Source organism: Misgurnus anguillicaudatus, chromosome 7 (genome assembly GCF_027580225.2).
Source record: "Misgurnus anguillicaudatus chromosome 7, ASM2758022v2, whole genome shotgun sequence".
NCBI classification, from domain to species: domain Eukaryota; kingdom Metazoa; phylum Chordata; class Actinopteri; order Cypriniformes; family Cobitidae; genus Misgurnus; species Misgurnus anguillicaudatus.
In genome coordinates, this window is record NC_073343.2 from 32,182,326 (window position 1) to 32,198,987 (window position 16,662).

At 34.2% G+C, this 16,662-nt stretch overlaps 1 protein-coding gene across 4 annotated transcripts in view; it reads left to right on the top strand.

Annotated features, from left to right (window-relative positions):
* The first annotated feature begins 192 nt into the window (after nt 1-192).
* Nucleotides 193-16,662, top strand: part of hhat (hedgehog acyltransferase) — a 62,347-nt gene continuing 45,877 nt past the window's right edge. The window contains exons 1-8 of one of the 4 annotated variants that reach the window (XM_055171400.2): nt 193-275; nt 838-966; nt 4,681-4,748; nt 4,888-5,001; nt 5,209-5,403; nt 10,986-11,246; nt 11,474-11,636; nt 12,396-12,546. In XM_055171400.2, coding sequence (XP_055027375.2) covers nt 852-966; nt 4,681-4,748; nt 4,888-5,001; nt 5,209-5,403; nt 10,986-11,246; nt 11,474-11,636; nt 12,396-12,546 — 1,067 coding nt within the window. In that variant the 5' untranslated portion in view covers nt 193-275; nt 838-851. The other 3 variants (XM_055171402.2, XM_055171401.2, XM_055171399.2) reach the window with 3 other exon arrangements.

Here is a 16,662-nt window from a genome sequence, read left to right on the forward strand (position 1 = left end):
TCTGAAATAAATAAATAAATAAATAGGGAAACTACATCACTCCTAACTTTTAAATTACACGTCTGTATATACGTTTATCTCCTTATAATTTAAATTATTTGCAGTTGAAACAGCAGGGCGAAAAAAATAATGAAGGCACTCGTAGGGTTAAAGTACCCAAGATTACGCATTCGTTGGTTTACCCAATAAGGAACAAGAGGCGTGGCCAATATAGGAAACACTGGGCGGGGTTTTGTGGGAATGTTTAGCGGTCGCGCGAGTTTTCAGACTTATTTGTGAGTAACGCAATTTATTTAGCAAAAGTTATGGAGCATGAATGATTGACAAATGGACATTTACTTATCTGGCTTAGAGTTTAAAGATGTGGCTGATTGTTTCGTCATATAAATACGTCTTGATTCATTTAACGCTTTGATTTTTTCAAATAAGAACAGACCACAAGGTGCTTATATGTTCATTTCTTCATACAGACGTGTACTTTTGTACAATATGTGGTGTTATAGACGTTTATGATGTTGATATAGTCATGCATGCGGTTTTTAATGGTTATACGGAGAAGGAAATCATATATTATTTACTACAATCCCTTGTTAGGTTTTGCATTGCAGACTTTGTGTTATGGGCTTCTGATAAGATGTGTATCGGTCACGTGTCACTAGATAGGTGCCCTTAAGACAGGCAAGAACTTATCTTGGGTTCAAATCAAGTCCAGCTTTATTTATAAAAGCAATCTTTTATTGCAGGAACCCCTAGTGTTGTGATGACTGACCTATCAGAAGCATAATGGTTTGCATAATATAGTGACCTATGTTTGGTTTTACACTTCTTAACCTGCAGCATCATCTGTCATCATGACCCCTAAGATGCAGCAGGCATCTCTTCCTCAATGGGAGATGATGATCTACTGGATTCTTTCATTTGTCTCCCATCTCTACTCCTTCTACCAGCTACACAAGTTTTCCAAAGGTGAGCTGCCTTTTGTCCTAAAAAAACCCCATGTAAAATGTGCTTTAGATCCATGTGAATGGATCTCGGTATCCCATAGTCCCAATCTACTACTCAATTAATCAGATCTTTCACAACTAGGTAATCAACTCCGCAGAATTGCACCTGATGGATATAGAAACATCCTGTACTGACCATTTCCAAATCGATATCATAAACTTGTTTTATTATTTTTTGGGATATGTTTATTCAGAAAATTTCAAAAGCAATTTCTGTGCCCATATTGGCTTTTTTATAACATGACAGTTTGGAAAGGTCTTCTCATGGGAGTGACGAGAGCTCATGGTTATTATGGTAGCTGCTGACTCTTGGGGCTATGAAAAGGTTGCGCTGTCATTTTGAGGGGTAACGGGATCTCAGGTCAGCAAAAGCTCAAGCACCCATTTGATCTCTTTTTACCAAAACTTGCCACTCAAGAGTAAGTGCAAAAAATGAACCTGCCAAAGCTATCCACAATATCATCAATGTATATGGCATCCGGTTGCTAAGCTATAAACCTATAATTCGGTATTCATAGTTGGACTATTTTTCCAAAAACATGTCTGTGCTTAAGACATGAAACACATTAAAATTAAAAGCATTTTCACTGTCCAGCCTATTGTAATATGTTCCTGTAGCTCAGGGGTAGAGCTTTGTGTTCGCAGCGCAAAAACTTTGATTCTAGGTAAGTGATATGATGTATTCCTTTATAATTCAAGTTACTTTGGATAAAAGCATCTGCCAAAAGCATTGATGTTAAACATCCAATACATGCATATAGATCTGTTAACTATGTAATAGTGAACTGACTGTGGTTTGCAAGGCAGAAAGGCATTTATGCACTGGAAAAAATGATTTTCAAGAAAACATTTTCTTAGTATTTTGTCTTATTTTCAGTAAAAATATCTAAAAATTCTTAAATTAAGATGCTTTTTCTTGATGAGCAAAACGACCCAAGAAAATAAGTCAAAACACTTAATTCAAGAAAAAATAAAGAAAATGTTCTTACCCCATTTTTTGCTTGTTTTAAGCACAAATTCACTTAAATTGTATATTTTTTGTCTAAAATCTAGACTTTTTTTCTTAGATAATTTTGCTCATCAAGAAAAAACATCTTGATTTAAGAATTTCTAGATATTTGTACAGAAAACAAGACAAAAATACTAAGTCAGTAATTTTTAAACTTAAGTCACTGCAAAAAATGATTTTAAAGAAAAAAAATTCGTAGTATTTTTGACTTGTTTTCAGTAAAAATATCTAAAAATTCTTAAATTAAGATGCTTTTTCTAGATGAGCAAAACGACCCAAGAAAATAAGTCAAATTTAAGTGATTTTGTTCATAAAACAAGCAAAAAAATCTGCCAATGGGGTAAGCAAAAAACTTGAACATTTTTCTTAAACATTAAATTCAAGAAAAATTAAATCAGCTTGTTTTATGCACAAAATCACTTAAATTTGATATTTTTGGTCTAAAAACTAGACTTATTTTCTTGGGTCGTTTTGCTCATCAAGAAAAAGCAACTTAATTTAAGAATTTTATATAATTTTACCGAAAACAAGACAAAAATACTAAAAAAGTGCAGTGCCGTTATTGATCCGCTGCATTGCAGTAATACAGTTTGATTTAAACTGTTTTAAGGAAAATTCTTTCCTTCTTAAATGTCATCATTTCTAAATGTCTTTTCATTCATGATTCATTACAAGTGGGCAGTTTTACAGCTTTTTGTCCTCACTGCAATGAAACCAATCCTACTTATTAATATCCGACTCTAGATATCTCTGGAAATAAATATCCTGAAAGGAATAAAGTCTTCACTGGAGAGGAAAGCTTGTTTTATTCACACGCTTTTTCCATGGTGAAAAGATGAAGAATCTGAATCTCTTAAACCTAAATCAAATGAAATCCTAATTTTTAATTTCTAATCTGATGACTTCAGTCTCCTCAAAACAGTTAAAGATGTTATTAGTGCCAAGAGAGGTCAACACTATACAGAAGAAAAAACATTTTGTGTACATATTTCTTGTATTTTCTGATGGTATCTTGGAGCGCCAAAAATAAATATGAATGGTCATTAAAATTTTGCTAAAGCAGCAAAGCTGTTGTTGGCCTAAGACTTCTGCAAAATAGTGTATATCAGAGAGCAAAGATGCCCATGAGACAATTAATCCAATGGATAGCAGTGTTTGTGTCATAACATTGTGTGACCGCATGATGGCACTGTGATCTCACTTCTGTGTCCACATACGCTTTCATTTTCTCTGTGTGTGTGTGAGATTATGACAGTATGGATGAATTCTTGCCTGTCGGTGCTCCCTGCAGGAAAACCTTCTGTCGAGGTGACGAGAGGTCTGTCCTGAGAAACTGGAGGATGAAAAGAGATGATGTTGAAGAGAGAGAGATGGGCGGGGCAGAGAAAACAATACTAAACTGACACTGCATTGCAGGGGAGGATGACGAGTTTTGTACGGGTGTGCAGAGAATATACAAGTGCTATTATATTTCATCAGAAAAGCCCATTTCCAAATACTAGATACATAATTCAAAGACCTTCAGGGTTCCCACGGGTCCTTAAAATCCTTGAAAGTTAATGAATCTGGGGGAAAATTCAAGGCCCTGGGAAGTTTTTGAAAATATACACACATAGATACAGGTCATTAAAGGTGGTTGAATCTATTTTATGCAAGAAGTTTTATGGAAAAAGCATATTATTCCCTGTGTACTGTAGGAAAATATCATAAAATTTCTAGCCTTTTTAAGCACACATGCTAAACTGTTCGCTTTAAATGCGTATATCTTCTGTATGCGAATGTTGATTCATACCAAAATGCTTTTTTGCATAGTTGTGTTTGACACATGAAAACGTCTAGTGTTACGTATGTAACTCTTGTTCCCTGAGAAGGGAACGAGACGCTGCGTCACCCTTGCCATACTTCCTGCATCCCTGTAACGCCGTCTTTGGCAATATTTCAGATAGCGATATTCTTCCTGGCTCCCGCGTCACCCTGTCTTTGTCATTAAGCCTCACCATTGGTTGAATTTGATATACACATTCAGACGCACTGGAGGCGTCCTCAAAGTGTCACCGCAGTGACGCAGCGCAAGTTCCCTCAAAAGGGAACTGTAACAATGTATCTTAAAAGGTAACACGATGTAACCACTTGAAATGTGTCCCCACATTTAGTCCTTGAATTTGAGGGTATTGGACCTGGAAAGTCCTTGAATTTGAAGTTAACTAAGGTGTGGGAACTCTAGACGTTTGTTTTAAAAGGAAAGTTCACCCAGATTATGAAATGTTGTCATTATTTACTCACCCTCATGTTGAAAAAAAAACATCTATCAGTGCACATTCTCTGTTGTTTAGGCAGTCTTTGAATGTTTACCTGTAAATAATGTGAAAGACTTGACACAACAGTGATATCCACAACAAAAAAGTAGAAAAGTAAATGTCTTCAGGACACAATTCGAGTGGCTATTTATTTACCCACTTTTGGGCTGAGGTGGTCACCATCCACTCCCATACAGTAGTAACCAGAACAGGGCTCAACATAAAGGACTGCCTGATGCCCCGGGGCCAAGACGCTCGGACCAGTAAACCTTTGTCAATACTTGTGTTGAATATCTTTGTTTGTGTTTGTGTGTTGGACCAAATCTCTACCTCCAAAAGTCTCAAAAGTTTTTTTGTGTGTGATTGGCAGAGCATGAAGTCAGTCTGGACAGAGATGTTCAGCTGGAGAAAGGATTTCTTATATGGGGCTTTAAGAAGGTGAGAACACGTGAGGACGTTTGACTGATGTAACGCCAAGAAACTACATTTATATTTCATGTCCAAGTGCTTTTTCTGAAGCATACTCTGTAGGATGAATTGTATGTGTACTTTCTTTAAATGTGTGTGTGTGTTTTAGGACCCCACAGATTTTGAATGGAGTTTTTGGAACGAATGGGCATGGCGGTCTCTTCTTTGGTCTCTGATTGGCCATGCTGTAGTGTCCAGACTGACAGCTCATTACCTGCCTCAGGTAAGAATTATTTAAAATGATAACCACACATGTTACCCAGTCAAATCATCCTACATAATGTAAAGAAGATTTTAAAATATAACCTTGATATCTTTAATATTGACCAATATCATGGATGCTCCTAATCTCATCATTAGATTATAAGACTTTATCCTGGATTTCACTGACAGGGCACGTATATTTATACCCAATGCATTTGTGTTTTAGTACAGACTGGCAGTCTATACAATTTATGGCATTCTCTCAGCCGGTTGGCTTCTTGGAGTTTGGGGCGTGGCTCTATTGATGCTTCATCTGAGCATCTCATTGGCTGTTGCTCAGCTACGTAGCCCCACCCAGTCATGGTGTTGCAGCCTCCTGTTGCTCTCCACGCTCAATATCAGTCCCGTCCAGGACTTACAGGTATGTAAATACAGTATGTGAGTAGGTTCATTAATTGCTGAAACTTATGCTTGTGAGATACCAAAGTCTGGCAATATGTGTCCTGTATCCAGCGCTCTCACAGCAGACCTGCAGAGCTTTGCAGATAGAATGTAGATGAGACTGAAACTAGTTTGCATTAAACATCACTGTCGACGCATTTCTAACAAAATTTGTGGTACAGGGCTTGTGTATTTCATAATTTGTATATTATCCTGCTGTCACACACAAAACATTTATCCCATACATCAAAAAAGTGCATGTGTACTGTATGCACACCACTGGATACATTGTACGTGTAGGTCGCTTACATGAGAATGTAGTATGTGTAGCCCAGGAAATGCATTGCATTTTGTTGTAATGTGCATGTGTCGAACGTCTGTTTACACTATACTTTGCAAGGCTGTGTGTTCCACCATGCGCGTATACATTTGCATAAACATAAAAAACCGACAATACTCCAGGATTAAGTTTACACAACAATAGTAAAAAAGTTTTTCCCTTCGGTTTTTGAAAAAAGAGGGACTGCGAAAACAATAAAAAAATGCTATGTCATAGCGCACCAGGCCAGTAGATGGCGATGTCACCTTGTAAAGTAACACTACATGCTTGCTCACAAACACTTTCGTCTACAGAGTAATAAATACAAACAGTCAAGATGGCAAAAGCATTGAGCAACTTTGTTTAGACGGACAATGAGGTGGGTTTATTACTACAAGTGACTATGGATTATAAAATGCCAACATTTTGTTGGAAAAGCATTATAGGAATAGTCTACTCATTTTCAATATTAAAATATGTTATTACCTTAACTAAGAATTGTTGATACATCCCTCTATCATCTGTGTGCGTGCACGTAAGCGCTGGAGCGCGCTGCGACGCTTCGATAGCATTTAGCTTAGTCCCATTCATTCAATGGTACCATTTAGAGATAAAGTTAGAAGTGACCAAACACATAATCGTTTTTCCTATTTAAGACGAGTAGTTAAACGAGCAAGTTTGGTGGTACAAAATAAAACGTAGCGCTTTTCTTAGCGGATTTAAAAGAGGAGCTACATTTTATGGCGTAATAGCACTTTTGGGAGTACTTCGACTCGGCGCAGTAACACCCTCCCTCTCCCATTATGAGAGTGAGAAGGGGAGCGGACTTTTCAGGCGAGTGCTATTACACCATAAAATATAGTTCCTCTTTTAAATCCGCTTAGAAAAGCGCTACGTTTTATTTTGTACCACCAAACTTGCTCGTATAACTACTCGTCTTAAATAGGAAAAACGTTGATGTGTTTGGTCACTTCTAACTTTATCTCTAAATGGTACCATTGAATGAATGGGGCTAAGCTAAATGCTATCGAAGCGTCGCAGCGCAGTGCGCTCCAGCGCTTACGTGCACGCACACAGATGATAGAGGGATGTATCAACAATTCTTAGTTAAGATAATAACATATTTTAATATTGAAAATGAGTAGACTATTCCTTTAATAAACTCAGTGTCTTGAGCAGCACAAACACATTAAATATTATGTATGTTATTATTATTATTATGTAATTAGTTTGTATATGAATTTTATATATATATATATATATATATATATATATATATATATATATATATATATATATATATATATATATATATATATATATATATATATATATATATAAAATATTTACAAATCTTAATAAATACACTGCAAAAAATGATTTTCAAGAAAAAAATGTCTTAGTATTTTTGTCTTGTTTTTAGTAATAATTTCTAAAAATTCTTAAATTAAGATGATTTTTCTTGATGAGCAAAATGAACTAAGAAAAAAAGTCTAGTTTTTAGACCAAAAATATCACATTTAAGTGATTTTGTGCATAAAATAACCCAAAATTTTTCTTGAATTTAGAAAAGATTTTTTTGCTTACCACATTGGCAGATTTGTTTGCTTGTTTTATGCACAAAATCACTTAAATTTGACATTTTGGTCTATAAACTAGACTTATTTTCTTGGGTCGTTTGGCTCATCAAGAAAAAGCATCTTAATTTAAGAAGTTTTTGATATTTTTACTAAAAAAAAACTAAGATTTTTTTTCTTGATTTTTTTTGTTGCAGTGTATATATAAATATGTATTATTTAAAATTTAAAAATGTTTTTAAATACATGCATGTGTGTATATGTACAAAATAATTAGGCACAGTGCTTACACATATGTATATTATGCAAAAACAAACTCAAATTTTTACTTGAATAATCGGGATTATTTTTTGACAGCACACATATTTACTATGTTAACACTGTGGCAGATGTTTCTGTTGGTTGTGTTTTTTTATCTGATCAGTCACTTGATCAGAAACTAATTGATTGATGGCTGTCATTAGATATGTGCTTGGTGAAAATAGTAAACCCAAGACTTTCGTTCAAGCTTGTGTGCAATTTAGGAGAAGAAAAGAAAATATTGATCCCAGTGACACATTGAGTTTCCCTGTTTTTCCCAGGATTCTCACTTGATTAATTGTAAAGCTTTCCCCCATAATTAAACTTTCATCTAATGAGTATTTATTGCTCAGTTGCACTCATTAGCAGCTCAAGTACTGTAATTTAATCTATTGAGATTTTTACTGACTTTTAATGGCCTCTTTACAGTACATTGTTGTTTACAGTACCTCTTTAGTACATCTTTGTTTACCTCAGTCACTGAGGAGCTTTGGAAGAAACCCTCAGGATTACAGGAAGACCCATGCCCGCAAAGACTTTGATAATGCCAAGTAAAGAGAAAATAGCATCAGCCAGTGACTAATTTCACAACAATGCCCTTTCATTTAGTATAATTTAGGTGGTTATAGCTATATTTTCAAAGGGTGATAATGAGTTTTTGAAAGTGGCTGCTGCTGTGTCTCCTGGCTGGGTGCCCACTGTCCTCTTTTAAGTATGCTCAGTAGTTCATATTAGTTTAAATTGTCGAATTCACGTTTATATATCTTTTGTTGTGTAAGTGCAAAAAAATCTTAAACATTTTTCTTAAACACTAAATAAAAAACAATTCAAGAAAAATTTGCTTACCCCATTGGCAGATTTTTTTGCTTGTTTTATGCACAAAATCACTTAAATTTGATATTTTTTATTTAAAAACTAGACTTATTTTCTTGGGTCGTTTTGCTCATCAAGAAAAAGCATCTTAATTTAAGAATTTTTTGATATTTTTACTAACAAAATCAGTACACTGCAAAAAATTATTTTCAAGAAAAAAATCTTAGTATTTTTGTCTTGTTTTCAGTAAAAATAATAATTTCTTTCTTACTTGGTAATTTTTTCTTGTTTTAAGTAGAAATATCTAAAAATTCTTAAATCAAGATTTATTTGATATTTTATTAAGAAAATAAGTCAATATACAATTAAAGAAAAATTGTGCTTAAAACAAGCAAACATGTCTGCCAATGAGGTGAGAAAAAAAATCTTGAAATAAGTTTCCGTTTTCTTAAACACATAAATCAAGAAAAATTCAAGAACAATTTGCTTACCCCATTGGCAGATTTTTTTGCTTGTTTTATGCACAAAATCACTTAAATTTGATATTTTTTTATTTAAAAACTAGACTTATTTTCTTGTGTTGTTTTGCTCATCAAGAAAAAGCATCTTAATTTAAGAATTTTTTGATATTTTTACTAACAAAATCAGTACACTGCAAAAAATGATTTTCAAGAAAAAAAATCTTAGTATTTTTGTCTTGTTTTCAGTAAAAATAATAATTTCTTTCTTACTTGGTAATTTTTTCTTGTTTTAAGTAGAAATATCTAAAAATTCTTAAATCAAGATTTATTTGATATTTTATTAAGAAAATAAGTCAATATACAATTAAAGAAAAATTGTGCTTAAAACAAGCAAAAATGTCTGCCAATGAGGTGACAAAAAAATCTTGAAATAAGTTTCCGTTTTCTTAAACGCATAAATCAAGAAAAAATCAAGAAAAATTTGCTTACCCCATTGGCAGATTTTTTGCTTGTTTTATGCACAAAATCACTTAAATTTGATATTTTTTTATTTAAAAACTAGACTTATTTTCTTGGGTCGTTTTGCTCATCAAGAAAAAGCATCTTAATTTAACAATTTTTAGATATTTTTACTAACAAAATCAGTACACTGCAAAAAATGATTTTCAAGAAAAAAAATTCTTAGTATTTTTGTCTTGTTTTCAGTAAAAATAAGAGTTTCTTTCTTTCTTTGTACTTTTTTCTTGTTTTAAGTAGAAATATCTAAAAATTCTTAAATCAAGATTTATTTTATTAGAAAATAAGTCAATATAGAATTAAAGAAAAATTGTGCTTAAAACAAGCAAAAATGTCTGCCAATGAGGTGAGAAAAAAAATCTTGAAATAAGTTTCCGTTTTCTTAAACACATAAATCAAGAAAAAATCAAGAAAAATTTGCTTACCCCATTGGCAGATTTTTTTGCTTGTTTTATGCACAAAATCACTTAAATTTGATATTTTTTTATTTAAAAACTAGACTTATATTCTTGGGCTGCTCTGCCCATCAAGAAAAAAGCATCTTAATTTAAGAATTTTTAGATATTTTTACTAACAAAATCAGTACACTGCAAAAAATGATTTTCAAGAAAAAAAATTCTTAGTATTTTTGTCTTGTTTTCAGTAAAAATAAGAGTTTCTTTCTTACTTTGTACTTTTTTCTTGTTTTAAGTAGAAATATCTAAAAATTCTTAAATCAAGATTTATTTTATTAGAAAATAAGTCAATATACAATTAAAGAAAAATTGTGCTTAAAACAAGCAAAAATGTCTGCCAATGAGGTGAGAATAAAATCTTGAAATAAGTTTCCGTTTTCTTAAACGCATAAATCAAGAAAAATTCAAGAACAATTTGCTTACCCCATTGGCAGATTTTTTTTTTTTGCTTGTTTTACGCAAAAAATCACTAAAAACTAGACTTATTTTCTTGGGTCGTTTTGCTCATCAAGAAAAAGCATCTTAATTTAAGAATTTTTTGATATTTTTACTGAAAACAAGACAAAAATTCTAATGAATTTGTTTCTTGAAAATATTTTTTGCAGTGAAGAAAGATTGTTTTGAGCACTGCAAAAAATGACTTTCTTACTTAGTTTTTTTTGTTTTGTTTTCAGTAAAAATGTCTAAAAATTCTTAAATTAAGATGTATTTTCTTGATGAGCAAATGACTTAGAAAAATAACTCTACACTGCAAAAAATGATTTTCAAGAAAAAAATTCGTAGTATTTTTTATTTTTTTTTTCAGTAAAAATATCAAAAACTTCTTAAATTAAGATGCTTTTTCTTGGTGAGCAAAACGACCCAAGGAAATAAGTCTAGGTTTTAGATCAAAAATATTACATTTAAGTGATTTTGAGCACAAAAAAGCAAAAAAATCTGCCAATGGGGTAAGCAAATTTTTCTTGAATTTAGTGTTTAAGAAAAATTTTCAAGATTTTTTTATACTAAGTAAGAAAAAATACTAAGTAAGAAAGTGACTTTAACGATGCAGTTTAATTTCATTGTCGTGACGGCACAGTTTCATGCGTTCATTTGTTTAATTTTTTTCTTTCTCTTTCTAGCGTGGTTGGTACACGTCTGAGGATCAGTACTACCTCTTGCTCTTCAGTTCTGCGGTTTGCGGTTTGCGCTGCATTAGCTTTAGTTTGGAGCTTTGCTGGCGTCCCCTAGAGGCTGGAGGACCAAACAACCGCTGCTCATCTGTACAGAATGAAGGACTGAAGCCAATAATTTCTCAGTTTTACAAACTAACTGCTTACTGCTTCTATCACCCTTTGTTCTACAACGGACCCATCATAACCTACAAGGACTTCAGTGAACAGGTTAAGATTGAAACATTTCTTATAAAGAGGTGGAAGGTTTTTTGCTTAGTCACTTTTTCGGTAGTGAACTCGAGTCAGGCTGTTTTACTGTCATAATGTTTACTGAACATTACATTCCATTTCATAAGATAAGCCCTAAAATAAATGTATAAAGACAATTATTTAACCATATTTAATGGATCAAAGCCCTTGTTATTGCTCATGTTCATCTATCTTTATCTCTGCAGATAAATCGGCCAGTATGTAAAGTGTCTGCAGTGTATGTCCTCGGTGGGATCGTTCGTTTGTGCGTCTGGTGGTGTTTAGCTGAAATTATGATCCAGCTAATGTACATGCACGCCATCCAGGGCAACGAAACCTACCTGGAGGTCCTTCCACCCTGGGCCCTGGGTAAGTCTATGCATAAAAGAGTTTATATGCAAATTCATCTCCATTATAATCCGAATGAATTCGCCTTTCAGGATGGATGCAAGCTGTTACAGTTTAACTGGTGCTATTTTGGGGTTTGCAGCGTCAAAGTGTTTATCGCTTTATGATCTTGAACAGATGTTTGCAACGAAACACACACACACACACACGATTTCATTCTCGGCGTTCGTCCATGTGCATCGGCCATCAAACTTCTGCGCTTGCCGTTTATTGATCTGTGAAAGTTGCTGATTTGCGTCGCCTGAACTTTGATTCACAGACTCCGCAAGATGTAGCAGAGGTCCGTACATCATCAGACTGGAACATTGAGTCATTATTGCTGCTTTGTGCTCCTGTTTCATACAGAAAGGGCTCTCAGCAGAAATGTGTGCATTTGAAAGCTTTTAGCGCTGTACCAATGGGATTATGAAACAAGACGGATACAGTTCTCAGTTTCTAACCACAGAAATAGACAACGTGAGAAGTTGAAGAAAAAGATGATGAGATGATAAGTATGCATAAATCGTATCTTCTGGTGTCTTCTACCAGCTAACTGGCACTGAGGTGCATAGAAATGCTAATAGACAGATATTTTAGACAACATGGGGACATGGAGGTAGAGCTGTCGCATAACATCCCATTCATTTCCACAGTAAAGGGTTCATACACTGGTGATCAATAACATAAAACTGTAATACAGACATTTGTAAGTGATTTCCTCTCTCTGTGTTTCACCTGCAGGTGGATTGGCTCTCGCTTTAGTCCAGTTTTTCTATGTGAAGTATCTGGTGTTGTTTGGCTCCGTATCTCTGCTTGTCAAGTTGGATGGACTGGACCCGCCTACATTACCTCGCTGTGTCAGCATCATGTACAGCTTCACCGGGATGTGGAGGTACAACACACACTTCTGTTTCAACCACAACCACCCGCAATGTGTCTTTGCACCAGCAGGGGGCAGAGGTGTGATGTGTTCACTCTTATTGGTTCAAGCCGTAAACCAATCGGCATGGGTGTACGGCTCACTTACATACACTTATACCCATATGTAATCACATTTATGCAACGTAACACAATAAATGCCTCTTTTTCTATTAAACATCACTGCTTAAGCATACCATATGGTCAGCTTCACAACAGCTTAATGTCCCAGGAGATGAAAAACGGGTTTAAACATGCAGGCTTTCGCGCAGCTGATTGGATTTGACTGTAAAAGCTTTGTGAAGTTAGGCATATTGCGGGTTGAATGCTCTGGAATTGTCTCTAAAGGCATCTAGAAAAGATTCAGATTTTGTGCATGCATTTGATTTGTGCATGAAATTCGCATGTAATGTATATTAAAGTTATATTTAAAAATGATAAAAGATATTTTAAAAACGAAGGTGTTTGAATAATAAAAAATACACTATTATTATATTCTTTAAAGCAGGGGTTTTTAAACGTTTTGATCGCAGGGACCCCACATATGAAGAGCCTTTAGCAAGGGAACCCCTTTCTTAAAATACACTGAAAAAAATGATTTTCAAGAAAAAAAATTCTTAGTATTTTTGTCTTGTTTTCAGTAAAAAAATTCTAAAAATTCTTAAATTAAGAGCAAAACGACTCAAGAAAATAATATCAATAAAGTATCAAATTTAAGTAATTTTGTGCATAAAACAAGCAAAAAAATCTGCCAATGGGGTAAGTACATTTTTCTTGAATTTTTCTTCAATTTAGTGTTTTACGAAAAATGTTCAAGATTTTGTGCTTACCCTATTGGCGGATTTTTTTGCTTGTTTTATGCCCAAAATCGCTTAAATTTGATAATTTTAGTCGAAAAACTAGACTTATTTTCTTGGGTCATTTTGCTCATCAAGAAAAAGCATCTTAATTTAAGAATTTTTTGATATTTTTACTGAAAACAAGACAAAAATACTAAGGATTTTTTGCAGTGTATATCTATATTTTTTAAAGAAACTTTAAAACTGTGTTAGATAAATAGCAATTGTGATATCATAAAGACAGCAAATTGTTTACAAACTTAAATAATTGTCTTCCCTTTTTTTTTTTTACAATTTTTGCTTTGTTTTATCTCTTAAAAAAATTACTGAGGACCTCTTGCACCCTTGGACCCGTTTGAAAACCCCTGCTTTAAAGTAGGCTACCTTGCAGATGGTTAAATTAAATGATTAAATGGTAACCTGCTGCATCTTGGCGCCTCTCTTGCGCGCGTGCAGAGAGATGCGCTCTGTCCAGAGCTAAGTAGTAATCCTGTTTATGATATGCATTTCAAGGAGTTGTAGCAATACATCCCTCATAGGGCTGGGACAACGCGTCGACGTAATCGACGACGTCGACGCAAAAAATACGTCGACGCAAAATATGCGCGTCGATTCGTCAGACCCAAAAAGACGGCGCCGTTGAGTAGTAGCAACGCGAGTGGCTCCAGTCCACGCCGGCTTCACAGCAAGTGTGAGCAGTGCGAAAGCGGCGCATGTTTTTTCAGCGCCCATGTTAACAAGCATGCACCCTGCCGCATGAGGAGCGCGAGCTCGCGGTTCTGTAGCAACAGTGCTGCAATCGTTTCTGCGTGGGTTCTGCTGCGCTGCTCAAGCTCATTTAAAGTGAAAGTGCTTTGTTTATGGTTTAAATGCTCGTGGATTGACGCGAAAGAGTGTCATTTTACCATAAAATCATGAATGTGATGCCAAGTGTGTTTTAAACAGAGCAATTTAACAAAAAGCAATGAAATATGTAAAAACACACTGTTGCCAGAAGACTGCGTTTTCATTCACTCTCTGTACAGCAGTAAATGAGTCCTCATCTATCTTAATAAACTTAAGAGAAAGAGATTTAATAATGTATGTGCTTCTTAAGTTTAATTGTGTTTATATCTGTCATTACATGGACTAGAACAGCACGAAAACAATGTAACAAATCAAGTTATAAAAATTACACTGTGTGACCATCAAAAGGCACATTGAAGAGGTTTTGCTCATAAATGCATGCAAAATAAAGTCATTTGAACTTAAGATTTTTATACTGTTACTAAACAGCACAGAATGAGCTGCAAACGCTTTATGAAATGCTACCTCTGACTAAGAATGCATTATTTTGCACTTGTATAGTCTTATTTTATTTTTAAATTTCAAGAGCAATCAACATATATTGAAATGTTTACATTCAGATATGTAAATCAACATGTATAAATTGCTATTAGTTAATTAATGGGGAGATAATCGATAATCGAATCGAATCGAAGTCGAATCGGACTGATAAAATGAATCGTTAGATTAATCGATGCATCGAAAAAAGAATCGCTAGATTAATCGTTTAAAAAATAATCGTTTATCCCAGCCCTAATCCCTCATGTTAAAAATATAAATCGCGTTCCGCTGGACCGATGTTTTTAAAGGCACCTCTGAGAGTTTTTTCCCCCCGCATGGACGTGACATGGGGGCGTGGCAGCATCGACGATCCCATTTTTTTTTTCGAAGTTCGGGGTTGTTACTTAATTTCGATCGATTTCAATTTAAAATCAAAATAGTGAAACCCTTAATTTTCAAGAAAAATAATTATTAGTATTTTTGTCTTGTTTTCAGTAAAAATATCTTATATTATATATAAGATATTGAACATTTTTCTTAAACACTAAATTCACTAAATTCAAGAAAAAAATCAAGAATAATTTGTTTACCCCTTTGGCAGATTTTTTTGCTTGTTTTATGCACAAAATCACTTAAATTTGATATTTTTGGTCTAAAATCTAGACTTATTTTCTTGGTTTATTTTTGCTCATCAAGAAAAAGCATCTTAATTTAAGAATTTTTAGATATTTTTACTGAAAACGAATACTAAGAATTTTTTTTCTTGAAAATAATTTTTTGCAGTGCATTACAAAGATGAATGGAACATCACTCATTCGAATCAGCTATCGCATCTGTTTTAAGCGATTTAAACTTTTCCTTTTCATTAAAACCCGAGCAAAGAACAACACTCGAAGCCTTCATTTCTAAAAAAAGATGTTATCGCTGTCTTACTCTGCATATCCTTACTCTGTCATCTCCTTCATGGCTTTGATTGGTTTTAGGTCTGTCCAATTGCGCCCAGAGGCATTTGAGCGATGTCAAGAAAATAAGTCTAGTTTTTAGACCAAAAATATCAAATTTAATTGATTTTGTGCATAAAACGAGCAAAAAAATCTGCCAATGGGGTAAGCAATTTTTTCTTGAATTTTTCTTGAATTTTGTGCTTAAGAAAAATTTTAAAGATTTTTTGCTTACCCAATTGGCAGATTTTTTTTATGCACAAAATCACTTAAATTAGATATTTTTGGTCTAGAAACTAGACTTATTTTTTTGTGTCTTTTTGCTCATCAAGAAAAAGCATCTTCATTTAGGAATTTTTAGATATTTTTACTGAAAACAAGACAAAAATGCTAAATTTTTTTTCTTGAAAATCATTTTTTGCATTATAGGCATGTATTTTGACATGATGCACATAGGTTCACACGCAGCGTCAAACACATATTTTGACATGACGAACCACACATGACAGGCAAAATACTTTACACTGATAACAATAGGATCAACGTGGACTTATTTTTCTGTTGGATAGACTATCACTGTCCTCTCTTCCCCATGTAACCCTGCATGTTCAATGTGTATCAGCAGAACAGCTGTTGAGAGACTATAAGAGCCGGAAAGGTTAAGCACCAGTATGCGTGTGCTGTTAATGTTTGCAGTGTGATAAATGAGAAGTGTAAGGAAATAGACGTGTGCTGTAGACTTTAGCGGGACCCGATGTAAGACCTCGTCTGGCCTTTATCCCACACGGAGCAACAAAGCTCAGCTCCTGTGAAACCGACGGAGCTCAAACACACTCTCACTTCATTTCTAACAGCTCAGCAAAGCCTCAGCACACTCGCACACCTCAGGATAGACACACACACACACACACACACACACAGTTCTGTGTTTAATGGTTCAGATCCGCCCGGATGCACCATACCAAGTGAAGTTAGCACCTCTTG